The sequence below is a fragment of the Leptodactylus fuscus genome, chromosome 7 (genome assembly GCF_031893055.1).
Source record: "Leptodactylus fuscus isolate aLepFus1 chromosome 7, aLepFus1.hap2, whole genome shotgun sequence".
Lineage (NCBI taxonomy): Eukaryota > Metazoa > Chordata > Amphibia > Anura > Leptodactylidae > Leptodactylus > Leptodactylus fuscus.
This window is the reverse complement of record NC_134271.1, coordinates 10,884,700-10,908,234: the sequence shown is the minus strand read 5'-3', so window position 1 is coordinate 10,908,234 and position 23,535 is coordinate 10,884,700. Positions and strand designations below refer to the sequence as shown.

The 23,535-nt window shown below is 48.4% G+C and overlaps 2 protein-coding genes across 3 annotated transcripts in view; both read right to left on the bottom strand.

Moving 5' to 3' along the window:
- SWAP70 (switching B cell complex subunit SWAP70) overlaps positions 1–4,998 on the bottom strand; it is a 31,293-nt gene extending 26,295 nt beyond the window's left edge. Inside the window, exon 1 of the mRNA XM_075280983.1 lies at positions 4,809–4,998. Coding sequence (XP_075137084.1) covers positions 4,809–4,904 — 96 coding nt within the window. The 5' untranslated portion in view covers positions 4,905–4,998. The remainder of the gene's footprint in view (positions 1–4,808) is intronic.
- Positions 4,999–13,611: 8,613 nt separating this feature from the next.
- Positions 13,612–23,234, bottom strand: WEE1 (WEE1 G2 checkpoint kinase). Of its 2 annotated transcripts, none has more exons than XM_075280957.1 (11): positions 22,631–23,234; positions 18,514–18,719; positions 18,276–18,342; positions 18,020–18,192; positions 17,618–17,739; positions 17,113–17,259; positions 16,930–17,025; positions 16,760–16,845; positions 16,382–16,552; positions 15,764–15,909; positions 13,612–15,665 (listed from the first exon to the last, which is right to left on the bottom strand). In XM_075280957.1, exons 1-11 carry the CDS (start codon positions 22,979–22,981, stop codon positions 15,515–15,517), a joined length of 1,716 nt encoding a protein of 571 aa, XP_075137058.1. In that variant the 5' UTR covers positions 22,982–23,234; the 3' UTR covers positions 13,612–15,514. The 2 variants fall into 2 exon arrangements, with proteins under 2 accessions (XP_075137058.1, XP_075137059.1); XM_075280958.1 differs by lacking the exon at positions 22,631–23,234 and adding an exon at positions 20,292–20,374.
- Between the last annotated feature and the right edge of the window lie 301 nt (positions 23,235–23,535).

The window sequence follows — 23,535 nt, the reverse complement described above, 5'->3', positions numbered from 1 at the left end:
TTTTTGTAGGAAGACCTCACGTTTTTTTTCAATGCCTTTTGGGAAATATAACACTTTTTTGAGGGTTTTTTGACGTGTGAATAAGACCTAAGTAATCTATCCTGAGCTAGTAAAAAAAAAAAAAAAATCAGAAAAGAAAACATAGCATTGTATTCATCCCCTGACATACTCTGTGCTGCTGTGGACCTTGCTCTTTCCACCCTCCCGTCCCCACTCTCTATCGCTGTGTTCAGTCACATGAGTGGACAAGTCACTGCCCCCCTGTACAACGGGCCGCTCAGGTCAGCGGTATGATCCCGCAGCAGGTTATTCTGGTTCTTAACCATGAGAAATGCCGGCGGTAAAGTCAGCCGTGTCCTGCAGTGACTACAATCCCCAGCCATCCACTACATCCCCATCATCTACGGGTATAAAGAGAAGACACTGCAACAATGTAACAGATCTGATATGGAGAATGGAGGGGGGAGGGGTAGCATGATAAGGGTTAAACCATATATGTAATAAAACTAATTTATGCAATGTCTCAATATCGCCATAGAGTGCTGTCTACAGAGCCTGTATAATAGTACTGTACAGTACAGTGTCCATGTAGTACCGTCATATAGTGTTTATATAATAGTCCTGTCTACAGAGCCTGTATAATAGTACTGCACAGTACAGTGTCCATGTAGTACCGTCATATAGTGTTTATATAATAGTCCTGTCTACAGAGCCTGTATAATAGTACTGTACAGTACAGTGACCATGTAGTACTGTCATATAGTGTTTATATAATAGTGCTGTCTACAGAGCCTATATAATAGTATTGTACTGCACAGTGTCCATGTAGTACCGTCATATAGTGTTTATATAATAGTGCTGTCTAAAGAGCCTGTGTAAGGGCTAGTTCACACGTGAACTGCCCGCGCGGGTTTTGACACAGAGAGAGACGCGGCGAGCCGCGTCTCTCTCTTGTCAAAACCCGCCCGCCGCGACCATCGCTGTCGCGGCTTAACCCTCTGCTGTCGGCTCAAATGAATGAGCCGACATAGGAGGGAGCTGCGGGGGGCGGAAGCCGCGCGACTGAGACTGCGCGGATTCCGCCTGAAGAAAGGACATGTCCTTTCTTTTCTCCGCTAGCAGCAGCTCGCCGCTACCGGAGAACAGAAGCCCGGCGGTCTCCATAGACCACCATTATAAGGGGAGGTTTTGGACGCGAAATCTGCTGTCAAAAACCTCCCCTTATACTCACGTGTGAACTAGCCCTAATAGTACTGTACAGTACAGTGTCCATGTAATACCGTCATATAGTGCTTATATAACAGCACTGTCTACAGAGCCTGTATAATAGTACTGTACAGTACAGTGTCCATGTAGTACCGTCATATAGTGCTTATATAACAGCACTGTCTGCAGAGCCTATATAATAGCATTGTTCATGAAACACATCCTACACAAGGAGACTGCAGATGCAGACGATCTCCTCGGTTTGTCCTGTTTACGTTTGCTGTGCACATGAAAGGCGCCGAGACATTGTAACGACGGACAGCTATGTATAATGCATGCTGCCGCCTGACAGTCGTATTGTCAGTGATAATAGGGAAGATATTACATGTCAATAGTCGCACAGGCGCCATTATTCCCAGCGCCATGGGAGGTAGAAAACGGATCCTGTGCTGCTTTGTCTTTGGTGAGACTTGTTTTCCAGCTCAGTCTCGTGGTATTGGGGTAATAAAAGGGGCAACTGTTACATTCAGAGAGGGTGTGTCTTTAATCAGGGGGAGGGAACTTCACTAGACCCGCCCAAAAGGGGGATGAACTGTGGATGGGGAGGGACTTTTACTAGACCCACCCCAGAGGAGGCAGACAATGTGGAGGTGAGAGGGAGGTTTACTTCATCCACCCTAGAGGGGGCGCACTCTGTGAAGGACAGGTCCTGTATCTGGATGGAGGATACCACAGAATATTTTACCCTTCAGTTCATTTTTCCTCCTGTACCCTCAGCAATCTGAAAGCTTTCACTGCTCCCGACCTCCTCCCCCATTGCTCACCCCCATCCCCCATGATGCATTATATCCAAGTGATATAAGGGAGCACAGGGGCAGGCGCGCACACATACAGCCCCCACGGGGTCATTGTCGGCCTTGCCCCGGGTGAAGGAATTACTGATCCCATTATATTCTGGATCTCCTTCATCCCACACCACTGATCACCGGCACGCATCAACACTACAGCTCTTAAAGTGGCAGACACCCAGTTTTTCCAACCTCTGAATGGCAAATCCATCTTGTCATACAGTAACACATACCCTGTATCCATAAAGATACAAAACTAGACCATCTGACATTCAGAACACCAGGAAAGCTGGGTGACAACCCATGAAGGCGTGAGGTAACTAGATCACACAGATTTCCCACAAACAGATACTTCCAAATAGGGTTTTTAACAACATGACTAGAGCGGAGGATTCGGGGAGGTTTTGGAAAGGAAACGTTCTGGCCACGTGGGCTTCCCTGTAAACGTCGCATCTTTCACAACTTCCTCCGCAGGTGCACAGAAAACCCGCCACGACTCCTCGTCCTCATGTGACGCCATCAGTGGAAATAACCATCAACCTATGACGCTATGGGGAAGACCAGCCATGTCCGCAGGGGCCCCAACTCTCAACATGCACCCCTTTCCCTAGAGCGGACAGGCCGGATGGGAAATATGAGGCCTGAATAGGGTGCGGGGTGAAGGCCATAGATTATTACCCCTCCGCCACAGGTACCCATCACCACACAGAAATATAGATGGCGGGATATGGACAAAGTGCCGCCAGAGACCAAAACTACAACAAGGGAAGGTCTGGGCCCAATACCAATCCCCTCTGTGAGAAGAGCGCCCCCTTATCCAGACCAGGTTCTCACTGCCACTGCATACTATGTATTCTCAGAGCAGACCACCGCCCAGAAGACCGCTCCTCCTTGGGATTCATTGTATATACTGGTAACACTACAATTCCCAGCAATTCCCTGGTGGTGGGCCGCCATTCAGGACACAGGAGACAAGTAAGATGACGGCACCTGGAGCTGAAGCCTCAGGATTTTCTCAGGTTTTACTTCCTGGAGAGAAGAGATTGCAGAAGGAAATAAAAGTCTCCTGGCTGGGGCCTGGTGTAGGACTACAAACCCCAACATGCACCTGGTATAGAGGGTTCTACTACATGTACAAGCTCCAGGACTATCAGTCCCAAAACCTGCCTGGTATAGAGGCTTCTATTATATACAAGCTCCAGGACTACAAGTCCCAACATCCACCTGGCATAGAGGTTTGTACTACGTTTACAAGCTCCAGGACTACAAGTCCCAACATCCACCTGGTATACAGTCTTCAAGCTCCGGGACTACAAGTCCCAACATCCACCTGGTATACAGTCTTCAAGCTCCGGGACTACAAGTCCCAACATCCACCTGGTATAGAGGCATCAAGATCCAGGACTACAAGCCCCAACATGCACCTGGTTTAGAGGTTTCCACTACATGTACAAGCTCCAGGACTATCAGTCCCAACTCCTGCCTGGTATAGAGGCTTCTATTACATATACAAGCTCCAGGACTACAAGTCCCATCATCCGCCTGGAATAGAGGCTTCTATATACATACAAGCTCCAGGACTACAAGCCCCAACATGCACCTGGTATAGAGTCTTCAAGATCCAGGACTACAAGTCCCAACAGCCACCTGGTATAAAAGTTTGTACTATGTTTACAAGCTATAGGACTACAAGTCCCAACATACACCTGGTATAGAGGCTTCTACTAAATCTACAGAGTCAAGCTCTAAGACTACAAGTCCCAAAATCCACCTGATATAGTCTTCAAGCTCCAGGACTACAAGTCCCAACATCCGCCTGGTTTCCACTGCCGGAACGTCTTCATCTATACGTCTACCCATTCCGTCTGTTTAGAGAATGACCCCCTATACACAATAATGGCGGGGGTCTTCATCCCCCACTCCTATTTTGGGGATAAAAATGACCAACTATGGGGTAAGAAGCCAAAAATGCAAGGAAGGGGTGAGTGACCTGTATGGGGAGCAGAAGAAAACAGCACCCCCAGTTTCTCGCTGTTACCATGTTGTCCCCCAGGGGGCGCACTGCGTTATATTGGGCAGATACAGCGATCCCCATTAGGACCGGTAATAGCTAAAGAATTCATTGTGGAAAGGACAATGGGAGTTGTAGTTCCAGAATTATATGGGACCGAGAATCACACGGACCCCCAATAACTGATCTCACATCAGAATGAGGGACTGCAGACCCCCAAACACAGCTACAGGGGGCGTCACTGTGTACCAGAACTCACAATGTAAAGTATTGTACCTGTGTCATGAACAGTGGGAGTCGTAGTCCAAGTAAAATTACTAAGAGCAGCGTGGATGTGGATGCTGGGGGTTGTAGTTACTCTGGGTTGGGTAAAGTGACAGACAAGTTCTTGTGCGGTAAGGATGGATGATGGGGGTTGTTGTACAGTTTGGAGAGGACAGTGGGAGTAACAAGGTCTTATAGAAGAGCAGGGGTGAGGATTGACGGTATTATTACTATTCATGTCAAAGCGGATGATGGGAGTTGTAGGCTGCAGTCCGGGGGGGGGATGAGGATTAGCCGGAGTCGTATCGATGCCATGATAGGAGTTGTAGTTGAAGGAACAGGTTGTACAGGTGGATCTATGTATAGTGTATGATGGGGATTGTAGCTGAATGATGCCAGGTATGGCGGCCTGTATACTTGGCATATATTCGGTATGGCTGCCTGTATAACAGCACATTAACCCTTTGCAGCCCCTTTACCTTTAGCTGAGACTTGGAGACTTTGCCACTCTTGTCCACGTCCAGGGCGGTGAAGGCGTGCCAGATGGGCTTCAGTAAATCTTCCTTTAGGGCCATTGTGGCCCCTTTAAGAGCGAAAAAATAAACCAACAAAGAACAAAAGGCAGAAAGTTCCTGCTCCAAGTGTGCCCAGAACCTAGTGCAACCCCGGGCTACAGGCGACTGTCAGGTTGTTCTCCTCCCTGTCATGTGATCTCCTTCCTACTGAGGCCAATCACAGCCGCCTCCTACTTCCCCATAATCTGACTGTAGCCCAAACACCCCCGCTATACTACTCCGATTGTAAGCTCTGCGGCCCAGGAACACACTGGATCTGTCTGTATCCATATCCAAGCAGTGGGTATCACCTCACCATGCTGTAAATGCATAATATACAGCTGCTGCGGTACTTCATAATACACACCTCAGCTGCTGCAGAACCTCATAATACTCACCTGAGCTGCTGCAGAACCTCATAATACACAGCTCAGCTGCTGCAGAACCTCATAATACACACCTCAGCTGCTGCAGAACCTCATAATACACACCTCAGCTGCTGCAGAACCTCATAATATTCACTTCAACTGCTGCAGAACCTCATTATACTCACCTCAGCTGCTGCAGAACCTCATTATACTCAGCTGCTGCAGAACACCATAATGTACACATCAGCTGTAGAACCTCATAATACTCACCTCAGCTGCTGCAGAACATCATAATGTACACTTCATCCGCTGCAGAACCTCGTAATACACACCTCAGCTGCCGCAGAACCTCATAATACACACCTCAGCTGCTGCAGAACCTCATAATACACACCTCAGCTGCCGCAGAACCTCATAATACACACCTCAGCTGCTGCAGAACCTCATAATACTCACCTCAGCTGCCGCAGAACCTCATAATACACATCGCAGCTGCTGCAGAACCTCATAATACACACCTCAGCTGCCGCAGAACCTCATAATACTCACCTCAGCTGCTGCAGAACCTCATAATACACACCTCAGCTGCCGCAGAACCTCATAATACACACCTCAGCTGCTGCAGAACATCATAATACACACCTCAGCTGCTGCAGAACATCATAATACTCACCTCAGCTGCCGCAGAACCTCATAATACTCACCTCAGCTGCTGCAGAACATCATAATACACACCTCAGCTGCTGCAGAACATCATAATACACACCTCAGCTGCCGCAGAACCTCATAATACACATCGCAGCTGCTGCAGAATCTCATAATACACACCTCAGCTGCTGCAGAACCTCATAATACACACCTCAGCTGCTGCAGAACCTCATAATACTCACCTGAGCTGCTGCAGAACCTCATAATACACACCTCAGCTGCTGCAGAACCTCATAATACTCACCTCAGCTGCTGCAGAACCTCATAATACTCACCTCAGCTGCCGCAGAACCTCATAATACCTCAGCTGCTGCAGAACATCATAATACACACCTCAGCTGCCGCAGAACCTCATAATACTCACCTCAGCTGCTGCAGAACATCATAATACACACCTCAGCTGCTGCAGAACATCATAATACACACCTCAGCTGCCGCAGAACCTCATAATACACATCGCAGCTGCTGCAGAACCTCATAATACACACCTCAGCTGCCGCAGAACCTCATAATACTCACCTCAGCTGCTGCAGAACCTCATAATACACATCGCAGCTGCTGCAGAACCTCATAATACACACCTCAGCTGCCGCAGAACCTCATAATACTCACCTCAGCTGCTGCAGAACCTCATAATACACACCTCAGCTGCCGCAGAACCTCATAATACTCACCTCAGCTGCTGCAGAACCTCATAATACTCACCTCAGCTGCTGCAGAACATCATAATACACACCTCAGCTGCTGCAGAACCTCATAATACTCACCTCAGCTGCTGCAGAACATCATAATACACACCTCAGCTGCTGCAGAACATCATAATACACACCTCAGCTGCCGCAGAACCTCATAATACACATCGCAGCTGCTGCAGAATCTCATAATACACACCTCAGCTGCTGCAGAACCTCATAATACACACCTCAGCTGCTGCAGAACCTCATAATACTCACCTCAGCTGCTGCAGAACATCATAATGTACACTTCAGCCGCTGCAGAACCTCCTAATACACACCTCAGCTGCTGCAGAACCTCATAATACTCACCTCAGCTGCTGCAGAACCTCATAATACTCACCTCAGCTGCTGCAGAACCTCATAATACTCACCTCAGCTGCTGCAGAACCTCATAATACACACTTCAGCTACTGCTGAGTCTCAGCTCACTTTAGTGGCCCAGTTTGTAGATTTTTGGCATTTTTCATTTTATGTTTTTATTGACTTCTGTATAATTTTATTTTGGGGAATTTACAGACTCCTCAGACTCGCCCACTTGTCGCCCACCTGCTGCTGCCACATGTGTGGGGACTGCTGCATTCTCAGGGGTTCAGCAGGGGTTGCCACCACCTCACCCCCGCCCTGCGTCTGCTATCCAGAATTGATGCCAGAGAGGGAAGTGAAAGCCGCTCTGTTACCGAACATCTGCAGAAAGCAAATTATACAGAAACCCATGGACTAGTGACTGAGAGAGGAGAGTGCAAGAGAGCGAGAAGAGAGCACAAAGAGCGAGAACAGAGTGAGAGCGCAAAGAGAGAGAAAAGAGCTGGAAGAGAGCGCAAAGAGTGAAGAACAGAGTGAGAGTGAGAAGAGAGCGCAAAAAGAGAGAGAAAAGAGCTGGAAGAGAGCGCAAAGAGTGCGAGAAGAGAGCGCAAAGAGTGCAAGAGAGCGAGGAGAGAGTGAGAGCGCGAGAAGAGAGCGCAAAGAGAGCGACAAAAGTGAGAGTGAGGAGGGAGCAAGAAGAGCGTAAAGCGAGAGCGAGAAGAGAGCGAAGAGTGCGAGAGAGTGAGACAGTGCTAAGAGAGCGAGAAGAGAGCGTAAAGAGAGAAGAGAGCACAAAGAGTGCGAGAGCATGAGAAGAGAGTGCAAAAAGTGAGAAGAGAGTGTAAAAGAGAGCAAGAAGAGAGCGCAATGAGTGAGAGCGAGAAGAGAGCGAAAAGAGTGCGAGAGAGTGAGACAGCGCAAAGACAGCGAGAAGAGAGCGCAAAAAGAGCAAGAAGGGAGCACAAAGAGAGCGAGAGAAGAGAGTACAGAGAGAGGGATAAGAGAGCATGATGGCGAGACGAGAGCAAAATAGCGAGAGTGCAAAGAGAGCGAGATGAGAACACAAAGAGAGGAAGATAGTGAGCCTCTGGCATCAGCCCCACTCAAAAGTGTTACATCTGAGGGGTCACATACACGCACAACTACTACTATGTACCCAAAGTCCGAGCCATCACATGATGGGGGGTGTAGTACTGCGGCTCTATAACACTGTATCACACAGGATAGGATTAGATACACAGCTCAGTATACAGTATCACACAGGATAGGATTAGATACACAGCTCAGTATACAGTATCACACAGGATAGGATTAGATACACAGCTCAGTATACAGTATCACACAGGATAGGATTAGATACACAGCTCAGTATACAGTATCACACAGGATAAGATTAGATACACAGCTCACTATACAGTATCATACAGGATAGGATTAGATACACAACTCAGCAGAAAGTATCACACAGGATAGGATTAGATACACAACTCAGCAGACAGTATCACACAGGATGGGATTAGATACAGCTCAGTATACAGTATCACACAGGATAGGATTAGATACACAACTCAGCAGAAAGTATCACAGGATAGGATTAGATACACAGCTCAGTATACAGTATCACACAGGATAGGATTAGATACACAGCTCAGTATACAGTATCACACAGGATAGGATTAGATACACAGCTCAGTATACAGTATCACACAGGATAGGATTAGATACACCGCTCAGTATACAGTATCACACAGGATAGGATTAGATACACAGCTCAGTATACAGTATCACACAGGATAGGATTAGATACACAGCTCAGTATACAGTATCACACAGGATAGGATTAGATACACAGCTCAGTATACAGTATCACACAGGATAGAATTAGATACACAGCTCAGTATACAGTATCACGCAGGATAGGATTAGATACACAGCTCAGTATACAGTATCACACAGGATAGGATTAGATACACAGCTCAGTAGACAGTATCACACAGGATAGGATTAGATACACAGCTCAGCAGACAGTATCACACAGGATAGGATTAGATACACAGCTCAGTATACAGTATCACACAGGATAGGATTAGATACACAGCTCAGTATACAGTATCACACAGGATAGGATTAGATACACAGCTCAGTATACAGTATCACACAGGATAGGATTAGATACACAGCTCAGCAGACTGTATCACACAGGATAGGATTAGATACACAGCTCAGTATACAGTATCACACAGGATAGGATTAGATACACAGCTCAGTATACAGTATCACACAGGATAGGATTAGATACACAGCTCAGTATACAGTATCACACAGGATAGGATTAGATACACAGCTCAGTATACAGTATCACACAGGATAGGATTAGATACACAGCTCAGTATACAGTATCACACAGGATAGGATTAGATACACAGCTCAGCAGACTGTATCACACAGGATAGGATTAGATACACAACTCAGCAGAAAGTATCACACAGGATAGGATTAGATACACAGCTCAGTATACAGTATCACACAGGATAGGATTAGATACACAGCTCAGCAGACAGTATCACACAGGATAGGATTAGATACACAGCTCAGTATACAGTATCACACAGGATAGGATTAGATACACAGCTCAGCAGACTGTATCACACAGGATAGGATTAGATACACAACTCAGCAGAAAGTATCACACAGGATAGGATTAGATACACAGCTCAGCAGACAGTATCACACAGGATAGGATTAGATACACAGCTCAGTATACAGTATCACACAGGATATAAATGTATTTCCTATAGTAATCGCTGCCCAGTCCCGGCCTATATCTGTAGTATCTTTATGATGTACAGTGAGTACTGGGGCCCCCCCTGGCTCCGGGGCCCACCAGGGGATTCACCTGCTGTCCTGTCTGAGCTTGCAGACAGTATTAGATACACAGCTCAGTAGACAGGACCATACACAGCAGGATTAGATACACCGCTCAGTAGCACATAGTCCCTGGAGAGACTTATAACAAGTCTTTTCTGTGTGATTTGTACAGATCGGAGACATGGATGGTTGCGCTACTTTGTATAAGTGAGTCAGACGAGTCCACGTATCAGTGCAGGTCATGTGTATCACATGCAGCACATCCTACCTACCGGATCAGGAGCTCCCTCTGCTGGCGGACATTGCACCTGCGCTGGTTATAAACGTGTACATGTACGGGCAAAAGTTTGGAGATTTTGGTTTTCACAGGCTTGGCTTCTTCAGCGTTTCTAGATCTTTTAGAGATTTTTCACAGTCGTTTTTCTTTAATTTTCAACACAATAATGGATCTAAATGTCTGCGTGACCGATCCCTTAATAGAGTATGTCACTTCTTTGCCTGTTTTATGGGGCCCCTCTATAGACTCAAGTCTGTGAGTGATCTGTAGACATGGCTTACCTTGCAATGCCCTTTTTATGAACCAGGTGCCATGAGTGACGTCATCACATTGTGCCTACAGGTCCTGAAGTCGGGAGCACGCAGAGGCACGGGGGGGGTCCGCTCCTGGCTCCCCGCTGTATTCAACTCATCTGTGTCCAAAGAGGATGCAGAGGCGTTGAATTCGGGACATACCTCCCGCAGACCGGGACAGTGAGACTGTCCCGCTGAATCCAGGACGGTTGGGAGCAATGCCTGTGCCACGACTGAACCTGCAAACACAGAGTATGGGGTCGTCTGTTTCTAGCGCCAGGAATCAACTCCTAGGTAGGGTGCCCCCTATCATAAAGCACAGGCTGTCTTAGACTACCCCATTAAATGGTGTGATCATGTGACTGTGGCAGCTAAATGGATAAAGGGTCAGGACTGGGGTCATCAATCGGTGGTCAGCAGGGGGTCTTGGGTGACATTGATCACATGGTACGTTCAAGTGAATGTAGTGAGCTGCCATACCAAGCATAGCCACTATACAACGTAGGGCGCTGTGCTTGGTTAGTTAGTGACGAGGCTGCAGCCAGAAATGTAACATGAAACTCCAGGGCCCCAATGCAGAATCTGTAATAGGGCCCTTATCTACCATGTGGTATGTTTTATGTGGCAGTGGGACCTTTGCAAAATAACACGCGTTATACGATCGTAATCACCATTGAAATCAATAGGATCTTTTTTGAGCGCACAATCTGGCACATATACACTAGAGATGAGCGAGTACTGTTGGGATCAGCCGATCCGAACAGCACGATCCATAGAAATGAATGGATGCACCTGGTACTTCCGCTTTGACGGCGGCCGGCCGCTTAACCCCCCGCGTGCCGGCTACGTCCATTCATTTCTATGCGAGTGTGCTGTTCGGATCGGCTGATCCCAACAGTACTCGCTCATCTCTAGTGTATACGTGCCAGATTGCGCGCCAGTTTACTCCGTGTGAATTCAGCCTAAAACCTCCTGTCAGCACCGTAAACAGAACAGGGGGATGATTATAATAAAATCGTACTTCCAGATAATGGCCAGCAGGGGGGAGTAAAGTGTCAGTAAACATAAAAATGTACAAGTCGCAAGGTGGCGCCAAAAAACAACTTTTACCTACAAAAGGATATCAAGACTGTGACATTTCTTGACATAACCGGTGCTGGAAATAGCGCAGCAAAACTGCAACCGACATCAATAACTCCGCATACTTTCCAGAGTCGGATGCCATGTGCGGTGGCGCCACATTGTGCGGTGTCCTGGGTCCAGGATCCTGGCGATATAATCGGCTACCACTCTTCCGCTCTACAGATTTTCATCTTCCCATTAACCAATATCCCTTGAAGTTCCCTGGAGGTCAGAGAGGCCGGGCTGGAGCCTTTGATCCCCCACCATATAATAGGACGCCCCCTGTGTAGCCTTTCACCTTCCTGCTGGAGGGATTATTTCTTGGGTTTCGGGTCTGCAGACTATGATCTCTGCTCTGACACAGCTGGGGGAGGGGAGGTCGTCCTGATCATACACGGCCAGAGGCCAGATATAGGAAATGTTCTCCTAGAGGAGCCGATGTAAAGACTGTTGGTAATGAAGACGAGCTCAAGTATAGACTGACACATTGTAGCAAACGATCAACGCTGCAAATTAGTTCAAAGAGCAATGGTTACAGCTGAGAGCAAGACCAGCAGAATAGTGAGCGCAGCAGCTCTGGAGTATAATACAGGATAAGTAATGTAATGTATGTACACAGTGACTGCACCGGCAGAATAGTGAGCGCAGCTCTGGAGTATAATACAGGATAAGTAATGTAATGTATGTACACAGTGACTGTACCAGCAAAATAGTGAGCGCAGCTCTGGAGTATAATACAGGATAAGTAATGTAATGTATGTACACAGTGACTGCACCAGCAGAATAGTGAGCGCAGCTCTGGGGTATAATACAGGATAAGTAATGTAATGTATGTACACAGTGACTGTACCAGCAGAATAGTGAGCGCAGCTCTGGAGTATAATACAGGATAAGTAATGTAATGTATGTACACAGTGACTGCACCAGCAGAATAGTGAGCGCAGCTCTGGAGTATAATACAGGATAAGTAATGTAATGTATGTACACAGTGACTGCACCAGCAGAATAGTGAGTGCAGCTCTGGAGTATAATACAGGATAAGTAATGTAATGTATGTACACAGTGACTGTACCAGCAGAATAGTGAGCGCAGCTCTGGGGTATAATACAGGATAAGTAATGTAATGTATGTACACAGTGACTGTACCAGCAGAATAGTGAGCGCAGCTCTGGAGTATAATACAGGATAAGTAATGTAACGTATGTACACAGTGACTGTACTAGCAGAATAGTGAGGGCAGCTCTGGAGTATAATACAGGATAAGTAATGTAATGTATGTACACAGTGACTGCACCAGCAGAATAGTGAGCGCAGCTCTGGGGTATAATACAGGAAAAGTAATGTATGTACACAGTGACTGTACCAGCAGAATAGTGAGCGCAGCTCTGGAGTATAATACAGGATAAGTAATGTAATGTATGTACATAGTGACTGCACCAGCAGAATAGTGAGCGCAGCTCTGGAGTATAATACAGGATAAGTAATGTATGTACACAGTGACTGTACCAGCAGAATAGTGAGCGCAGCTCTGGAGTATAATACAGGATAAGTAATGTAATGTATGTACACAGTGACTGTACCAGCAGAATAGTGAGGGCAGCTCTGGAGTATAATACAGGATAAGTAATGTAATGTATGTACACAGTGACTGCACCAGCAGAATAGTGAGCGCAGCTCTGGAGTATAATACAGGATAAGTAATGTAATGTATGTACACAGTGACTGTACCAGCAGAATAGTGAGCGCAGCTCTGGAGTATAATACAGGATAAGTAATGTAATGTATGTACACAGTGACTGTACCAGCAGAATAGTGAGCACAGCTCTGCACTGTATTTCAGACTTACATCCATTTTCTATCATATGTAAGCCTATAGATATAGCCAGTATGTTTTATTACACCTAGACTAATATTTTGATGAGAGAATTGTTTGAACCATTGATGTGACAATGGATGACCAGTATAACTAGAGACAACTCCCGGATGGACCCTGTGGAGCTTTACAACCCCCCACAAATCCCTCAGGCATAATATAAACCAAGAAAACAGTGATAAAGGAGGAAGGCACAGGAACTTTATTTACAGAGAATCAGCTCGATTTACAGGATTCTAGTTTACATAATCAGCCAAGAAACAAAGGCGAACATGAGATCCAAAATTTATAAAAAAAAAAAAATATCCAAGAAGACAAAGTCGCAAAAGTCGGGGGAAATAAGAACTGAAGGACTTTGGAGGATTTCATATGTATAGCTGAAGACATGACAAGTCTGGATGTGCTCTCTCTATAGTGACTGACAGGTAAAGGGAATGTAGAGGACCGGAGCCCTGGAAACATTCTTATAAATATATATATTAGAGCGGCCCCATCACATAGACCATGGGACAGGCCGGCACACTTTACATCCCAGGAGCCAGGATACTGACCAACCCATTTCAAGGGATTTTCTGGTACTATAAGTGCATGAGCTATCCTTAGGATAGGTCATCAGTATTGGATTAGTGAGGGTCTGATACCCTCCACCTCTCGCTTCCGCTTTTGGGCCAGTGACATCACACCCATTGGTCACATGACCCTGTGGCAGCTCGTTCCTATGCAAATGAGCAGGGCAGAGTTGAAATACCAAGAACGGCCACTGTACGGCGCTGTGCTTGGTAAGTAGCAATATGGCTGCTGCGCTGTCTAACGTGTCATCGGCGGGAGTGCCAGGGGTCAAACCCAACCAAATACTGATGACCTATGCAAAGGGAACGTCATCGATATAGCCTTTAAAAATCCCTTTAATGGTGATACATTCAATGAGAAGTGCAGTTGTGTGCCTTACAAATGGCTCTAAGCAAAGCAATACAGCCCTGCGCGACATCGGCAGACATATCTGACATCCAATCCAGGCCCGGCAGCCAAAGCTGCAGACTATTCCACCCCAAAGCAAGCCGAACAGTGGCAAACACTTACTAGGAACTCAGCGTTGGCGGATAACACGAGGATCCTACAAGATTCGGGTTCAGATAAAGGCAAACGTAACCGTACACAGAACACGCAGGACGCACACGACTGACATTTCACAAAACGGTACGAATAAAGGTGCATGGGAAATCCGGGAGAAGTCGATGTTTGTTGCGCCGATCCTAATTTTGTCCACTAGGGGGCAGCCACGTCTCACTAGCACATGGGGGGAGGGGTTACTAACGATGATTGTTTAATGCTACAATTTGTACAGCGAAATACAAAAAAAAAAAAAACAAAAAAAAAAAACTAATAGCAGCAAATTTCACATGGTAAATACAATGGTGTTCTCCAAGGATTCACCCGGTGCAGAGAAAGTGCTCAAAGTCAAATATAGTCAAGAGTCCACAAAAAAAAAAGACTGTACCAAGGTACAAAGACCAACAACGGCCGGCCCGAAAGTTTCTGCTCTAAAGACTCAACTTTTCATAGACAGAAACCGACCAGAAAGTCCAAAAAATTTTATAATACACATTTACAAGAAAAAAATATAGAAAATACCGTATTAGTACAATCCGTTGAATTTCAACTAAAGGAACGGTAAACTACAGTAATGAGAAGTGTCACATTATAGAGAGCGGGGGCAGGGCGCGGCGGGCACAGCCTCCACTGAAGTCCAGAACGTTCTTTACCCCTATAGAGGCTAACGAAATGTGGATCCCAAAGGGACGTCCGTTAAAACGCTACTTTAACCGCGTCAGGCCCGGAATGCCACTCATGTGGCATGGCAAAGCATTAGGCCGGCGCTTCGCGGACATGATGGCAGGATTGGTAAGCTGCAGCCTGGGCCAAAGTCATTTTAATATATACGTCTAAAAATAGAAAGAGGCCCTGGATGGAAAAAAAATCATCCACCGAACCGTTTCCAATGACGTATTAAAAATGCAGGAATGTCCCGGATCGGCCGCGGTTGTTAAAAGCTAGAAACTAGTTACACAGTCTATATACAGGTCAATATATAGTTAAGCTGACAGAGCGGTTCATTTTCTTTCCTATGAGGCGCGTGGTTCTGTTCTGCGACGTGGATCGTGTGGTCATTCTGTCCGGAAATAGCGCTCGCTCCTCCGCCGCCGCCTTCGCTATCTGGGCCTTCTTCAGTTCCCTGGGGAAAGGAAAGAAAGTGCAGAATGGTTATAAGAATGCAAGAAATCCGGAGAGCCCCCCATTGGGGTACAGCAGGGTAGCGGTAGGTAGACTTACTTCTGTAGTAGCGCATTTTTAAACTTCTCGGCATTGAGCTCTATCCTCAGCTGCTCGGCGCTCTTTCGGGAAGCAGAGAGGAGAACAGAGTGTTTGACGAGAGCCACGGCCGACGGCCTCCTCTCTGGGTCTGGAGAAACCATAAGCTGGAGGAAAGAAGAAAAAGCAACATTCACAAACAGGGACAATACGGCAGGGGCCCTGCAGGGGTCGCCCCAGGGAATGTCATTTACCTTACCTCCTTATTGCATTTGGCTAAACTGAACCCAGGCTGATTCCGACCCCCGGTCATAGGATTGCAACAAGCAACCAAAATATTCCTTTCTCATCTGTGCAATATGAGCCTTGGCTGACTATAGTAAAGGCAGCCCACCCATAGCACACATATGTATCTGTGAACCCAGGAGATGAGAAGTTGGGCTGGTTCCAATCATGTGACCCAGGGGTCGGAGTCTGCCAGCAACGAATATCTGAGTCCAGTTTGAACAAATGCAAAGAGGAAGGTAAAGTAATACCACAGTATTGTGAACCCCCTGCAGACTGACTGTGCAGGCTCTATATACTGTATATAATAGATACATATGGTACATAGTCATACAAGGTGTATCGCACACTTACCTTAATTAAATCCATAAACTCCTGAGACAGCACTTGGGGCACAGTTGGCAGCTTGCCTTGCCTAATTTCATGCCACTGGTCTCCATTAGAGGGGAGGGGTTCGGCCCCGGCTGCAGACCAGACCGTCAAGGCGAGGGCAAATATATCTGCTTTTGGCAATTGGGAATAATCCTAGAAGAAGGAATAGAAATATTATTATATGAGATTGCTGTGTGAGCGCTGCCCGGACTGACACGGACCAAGGATATGGCGCGCTGCAGGTATACTAGAAATGTCAGGCCACAGGTATACGCTCCAGCTCAGACCTCACTAACACATATACAGTCCTTGGCTTTTTGACCTAGAAGAGCTGCCATACAATCCACAGAGACAACTCACCTCTTGTAACACTTCATTGGCCAGAAAACGACTATCACCTTCTTCTACCTGCGGACTGGACACCCGGGTCACATGACCGAGGTCACCTGTTTGGGAGAGCAAGTATACCGGTTACCCCTCAGCCATCCACATTATACAGCCCGTACCCCAGTGAGAACTTATGCAGTTACCTATTTTATAGGTCACTCTTCGGGGTCCGCCGTCCTCGTCGTCTGCTTCATCCAACGTCATGCTGGGAACCTCTGTCCGAGAGATGAATATGTTACCTGCGGGGGAAGAGACAGGCGTGAATACCAAGGACAGATTGAGTCGGCAGTGACGCACGTACGCGGCTGACGTCGGGGCTCGCTTACTTGGCTTGATATCCATGTGCACCAGAGACATGGAGTGAATGTATTTCAGCCCTCGGGCCACCTGGAGCAGAAGGTCCTTGAGCTCCGGCTCGGTGAAGTACTGCATGGTCCGGTAGTTCTCGCTAATGGAATCTGCTAAACTTCCACCTGGATATCGAGAATAGAGATCGATCAGGAGGGCAATATTGTAACCTTGGGGTAGGGGATGGGTGGGCGAGCTACGCTGGAAGGCTCATACTACTACCGAAACACTATAGAAGGAGCTCTGCCAACACAGGTCACCCCAAGACTGATCACATGGTCATTACTTCCTCTCCTTAAGGGGTTATGCAACGATTTGAGAACAGGAGGGTCCTTTCACCCGCTACACGTTCATCCACTTCCTTAAATAGGAGTCCCCACAGATGGCAAACTACTGTACTCCGGTCATATCACAGTATATTGAACTTAACCTAGTGCTCAACAGCGCCCCCTCTCTACACCCAGCAGCCATCCCATTACTCACCATTACAATATTCATTCTGTATGAGCATGTGATCATCTTCCGCCCACGCTGAATAATACCGCACGACGTGAGGATGCTGCCCCAGCACGGCGTGTGCATAGACTTCTCGCAACGCATTTTGCCTGTAGAAACAAAATTAATGGTTACTGGGCTGCCCGGGGCTCTCCACACCCTGCGGTACACGTGACGAGACAGTCGCGTCACAAGTTCTAGCCAGCCTTACCATCGGCCGTCGCACTGACTCGTCACTCTCAGCCGCAGCGTTCGCTCACATTCGGTGTCTCTGTCGCGCGGATCGCTTTCAATGGTCAAGTGTTTTTGGACGTTCTAGTAAAATCAGATTCTCCGCTCCAGAGACAGGGAATGTAGTCGACGGCGGTCACAGCCGACAGCAACACTTACTCGTCCACGGAGCCGGCCAGGGGCTTCTTGGAGCGTTTAATGGCGTAGATACAGCCGTCCAGCCTTTTGACGCATTTATAAACGGCCCCAAACTCTCCCGATCCGATCTTCTCCAGCTCGTGGAACTCGATGGCGTATCGGGACTTCATGTTGCTCTCTGTTATGGTGATCCGCTGTAGAAGGAACAAGATGGTGATTACTCTTCAGTCCGTTTCACACAACTTGAGATGTAATGGGAGATAAGAGCGAGCGTCACCTTAGCGGGCCGCAGGTTTTCCTCCAGCAGTTCACTATCGCTGCCGTCCATGTCTTCACCGCAGGAGCTAAAGAGAGGAACCGGTGTTAGAGAACGTAATGGCCGCTGATAACCGTATGCCTAGACGTGCCAGCCGGGTGTAACCGTCTATGTTATGTCACGTGGCACACGCACCGCAATCATACATGGGATGAACAACTGGGCAGCACAAGCCTAAAAGCAAAAGGTAAACCCTTACTCGTTCCAGTGCGCCCTCTTCCTCCTCCGGGAGCCTTCGCTGGAGCCCTGCAGATCCAAGGATACCGGGGTGAACGGGTTAATGTTGACCTGGGGGGCTCTGTAGACGTTGTCTCGCTTTTCGGACTTTTCGGCATCCCGGAATAGAGCAACCCCTCTGTTCCTCAGTCCGCTGGAGCCGAGGCCACGAGCTTTGGAGAGTAAACTCTGCGGGAGAAACAACACGATCCGTGAATGAGCGGCGGCATCCTTATCTACAGTGCCAGCATAGCCATTAGATGTGCTCAAGTCTGCCCCCTACTGAAGCATCAGAAGAAAGCGCACGTTTTATTTGGGAGGATCTGGAGACAAACTAAAAGCCATAGCGGCAAAATAGGATTCTTAGTGGGGTAATTGTCTATGGGCAGATGGAAGCCCCCGATCCGGAAATACAGCGCCATCCACAGAGCGGACCCTGCAATAAGAAAGCTGCAGTGAATGCCCAGCTCTCATGGCTCGCCCCTCGCAGCCCCTCCCCCATCTCACCATCAAATTCCAGGAGAGGGGAGTGGGGGAAGGGAACAGGAGCCTTCGAACATGCCCAAACTCTAGTCACCGGACTGATTCAGCAAAGGGCGGACAGACATATAGGAAACCCCCCGATATACAGACACCGAGTCACCTGACTGCTTATTATATACGAGTGCAAAGCTATATACATACAGCTGGCAGTATACAGCTATACATTACATAGCTGCACACAGTGAGCAGTATACAGCTGTATACACACACACTATATACCTGCACAACGCTATATACACACACAGTACCAACAGTATACAGGTGTATATAACCACACACACAATACATTCCTGCAGACAGCAAAATCCCAATACAACATTCCAGCACACAGCGGCAGTATACAGCTATATACACTGGCAATAGCTATATCCTTACACAATACATTCCAGCACACAGCGGCAGTATACAGCTATATACACTGGCAATAGCTATATCCTTACACAATACATTCCAGCACACAGCGGCAGTATACAGCTATATACACTGGCAATAGCTATATCCTTACACAATACATTCCAGCACACAGCGGCAGTATACAGCTATATACACTGGAAATAGCTATATCCTTACACATTCTGGCACACACGGTTGGCAGTATACAACTATGCACAAACACACAATTATATTTCTGCTGACAGTATACAGCTATATTTACCTACACACTATAGTTCTACACATCTGGAAGTATACAGCTGTATACACACTACAGCTATATATACACACAGCATATGTCTGAACACAGCTGACAGTATACAGTTATATATACAGTCCATTCCTGCAGACAGCTGACAGTATACAGCTATATATACACACAGCCCATTCCTGCAGACAGCTGATAGTATACAGCTATACACACACACTACATGCCTACAAACAGCTGACAGTATACAACTATATATACACACCGTCCATTCCTGAACACAGCTGACAGTATACAGCTATACACACACACACACTACATGCCTACAAACAGCTGACAGTATACAGCTATATATACACACCGTCTATTCCTGAACACAGCTGACAGTATACAGCTATATACACACACACACTACATACCTGCAGACAGTATACAGCTATATATACACACACAGTATATGTCTGAACACAGCTGACAGTATACAGCTATATACACACACTCCATTCCTACACAGCTATATATACGCACTATTACATTCCTGCACACAACCGGCAGTATAACATTTGTAGACTACACACCTGGGTCATGTCTGCGCACCAGTGATCCGGTTACATCGCAGCGACCCCATAGACATGGCGGTCACTTACAGGACACCAACCGGCCAGAGCCCGCAGCTCTAGGGTGACTGATGGAAATATTACCAGGTGACCTATAACTGGAGGGAGTCTGCTACACCCGAAATATCACACTATCTGTACACGCGTCACCAGGTGTCCCAGTGCTGGGGGGGGGGGTATACAGACACTACATGACGGAGGTCCCACAAACCTGCTGTATGTCCACATCTGCCCCCTCCCCCACCGCGGCCAGCTGTGTGTACAATGACATACTGTCCCGGCAGGCGCTGACCTCCGCAAATAAACCATCCCCCAATAACTAATACAATTCAATAGATCATGAATGGGGGGGGAGATTTGGTGGCACCGCAGATCATGTGTGCCGCCCCCCTCATGTGTAATGTCCCAGCACGTGCCGCCCACACAGGCCCTGGAAACTCCTGTTATTTATATACAGAAATCCCCACACACCACTGAGCACCCGCTAGTCAGCCCCCTGACAGGAAGAACTATCATAGGCATCAAAATATGGCCTGCAACAAGGCAGGACAGCATATCATACAGGGCACATAAGAGGGTGACTGTGGGTGTCTCATTGCTGCTGGCGGGCATATGGGGTGTCATGATGTATTGTCGGGTGTCAGTAAGTGTCACATAGGTCTAATATCTGGGTGTTTGGGGGGGTGTCATGTTGTTCTCCTGGTACAGGGTCAGGAATACTCTCGGGAGACATCAGTAGTGGGGTGTAATAGCGCTCCCTGGGGTGTCATGCTGTACTTCTGAGTGTTACTATAGGGCTCTTACCTTTAGGGGTCTGCAGGGTGTCATGCTGCTGCTGCTGGGGTATGTAAGGTGTCAGTAGGATTTAGGTGTCACAGGGGTCTTACCATGGGGGTGCACAGGGTGTCATACTGTACTCAGGTGTCACAGTTCTTAACCTCTAGGAGTGTACAGGCGTTACAATGTACCCCTAGATGTCACAGCTGTTCCCCTAGGGGTGTGTAAGGTGTTAGTGAACAGGATTCAGGTGTCAGCGGGGTCTTACTATAAGGGGTGTCATGCTGGACTTCTGGGCTTCTATAACACTTACCCTAGAGACATGTAAAGTGTCAGCAGGATTGCAGGGCTCTCACCTTAGGGGTGTAATGGGGGCTTTTACTATAGTGGTGTGCAAGCTGTCACTATGATTTGGGCGTCATGTGACTCTTATAGGGGTGAGCAGGCTGTCATGGCCCTTACTTTAGGGGTGAGCAGGCTGTCATGGCCCTTACTTTAGGGGTGAGCAGGCTGTCATGTCCCTTACTTTGGGGGTGAGCAGACTGTCATGTCCCTTACTTTAGGGGTGAGCAGGCTGTCATGTCCCTTACTTTAGGGGTGAGCAGACTGTCATGTCCCTTACTTTAGGGGTGAGCAGGCTGTCATGTCCCTTACTTTGGGGGTGAGCAGGCTGTCATGTCCCTTACTTTAGGGGTGAGCAGACTGTCATATCCCTTACTTTAGGGGTGAGCAGACTGTCATGTCCCTTACTTTGGGGGTGAGCAGGCTGTCCTGTCCCTTACTTTGGGGGTGAGCAGGCTGTCCTGTCCCTTACTTTGGGGGTGAGCAGGCTGTCATGTCCCTTACTTTGGGGGTGAGCAGGCTGTCATGTCCCTTACTTTGGGGGTGAGCAGGCTGTCATGTCCCTTACTTTGGGGGTGAGCAGGCTGTCATGTCCCTTACTTTGGGGGTGAGCAGGCTGTCATGTCCCTTACTTTGGGGGTGAGCAGGCTGTCATGTCCCTTACTTTGGGGGTGAGCAGACTGTCATGTCCCTTACTTTGGGGGTGAGCAGGCTGTCATGTCCCTTACTTTGGGGGTGAGCAGGCTGTCATGTCCCTTACTTTGGGGGTGAGCAGGCTGTCATGTCCCTTACTTTGGGGGTGAGCAGACTGTCATGTCCCTTACTTTGGGGGTGAGCAGGCTGTCATGTCCCTTACTTTGGGGGTGAGCAGGCTGTCGTGTCTCTCACACTATAGGGGTGAGCAGGCTGTCATGTCCCTTACTTTGGGGGTGAGCAGGCTGTCATGTCTCTCATAGTATAGGGGTGAGCAGGCTGTCATGGCCGTGGTTTTCGGGTTTTTACCTTGGGGGTGAGCAGGCTGTCATCTCTCACACTATAGGGGTGTGCAGGGTGTCATGTCCCTTACCTTGGGGGTGAGCAGGCTGTCATGTCTCTCACACTATAGGGGTGAGCTGCGCAGGCTGTCATGTGACTCCTATAGGGGTGAGCAGGCTGTCACGGCAGTAGTTTCGGGCTCTTACCTTTGGGGTGTGCGGGGTGTCGAAGAGCCGCAGCTTGCGGAAGGTCTTGTGCGGCGGGGTGCCGGGGCAGTCCGGGATCGGGGAGCTGGATCCTTCCCGCTGCAGGCTCCGGTACGGGGAGGGGGAGCCGCACATGAAGTAGTCTCCGGGGGACTTGATGGGCGATGAGCCGATACCTTCCTCCTCGTAGTCCTCGTCCCAGGGCCGGCTCCCGGGGCTCTCGTGCGGAGGCTGCCCGCTGGGGGAGTCGGACTCCTGGAAGGCCGAGTCCTCGCCCGTGCTGTTGCCGTCCTCCTCCTCGCAGTCGCTGCCGGAGAACACTAGCTTCTGCCGGATGTCAGGGAAACTCATGATCGCAGCGGGAGCTGTCACCGGAACAACCGACGGTTCACCACGGAAAACGGGTCACCCAGCTGGAGCGGTGCGTCAGGAGAAGCCGCCCCGGGGCAATCACCATGATACAGGGAGCGGAGCGGGTGTGTCCGGCGCTGTCCGCACGTCTCCGGTCTGGCTGCGTCACTCGGCTCCGGGCTCCGTAGTAATCCGGGTTTTCAGTTTGCGAATCTCCGTCCAGTCAGCCTGGCGCGACCGTTAGTCACAGGAGGTGGAGGGACGGGGCGGAACGCTGGCAGCGCGCATGCGTACGACGTCACGAGGCGGGGCTAGGCCCGCCCAATGCGGACGCGCTCATCTCTGACGACGCGGGGCGGGGCCCACGGCCAACCAATGGCTGCGCTCGGCCGGTTTCAAAATGTCTCCGGCAGCGAAGGCTGGAGAGCCTCGTGCGCGGCCACCAGGATTTGGCGCGAACCGAGGGTGAGGGGCGTTTAGTCAGTCATGTGACATTGATGATAAACATACGCTACCCCTCCCCCACCGGGACACGTAGGCTGTGACGCACGGAG

Bases quoted from the DNA above. Each gene is read 5' to 3' on its own strand.
- WEE1 (XM_075280957.1), bottom strand. From the start codon at position 22,981: ATGAGTTTCCCTGACATCCGGCAGAAGCTAGTGTTCTCCGGCAGCGAC. The intron at 18,343-18,513 runs GTAAGGGTTTAC...TCCTCTCTTTAG, and splicing joins AAGAGGGCGCACTGGAACGA to CTCCTGCGGTGAAGACATGG. The intron at 17,260-17,617 runs GTGAGTAATGGG...CTCGATATCCAG, and splicing joins ACAGAATGAATATTGTAATG to GTGGAAGTTTAGCAGATTCC.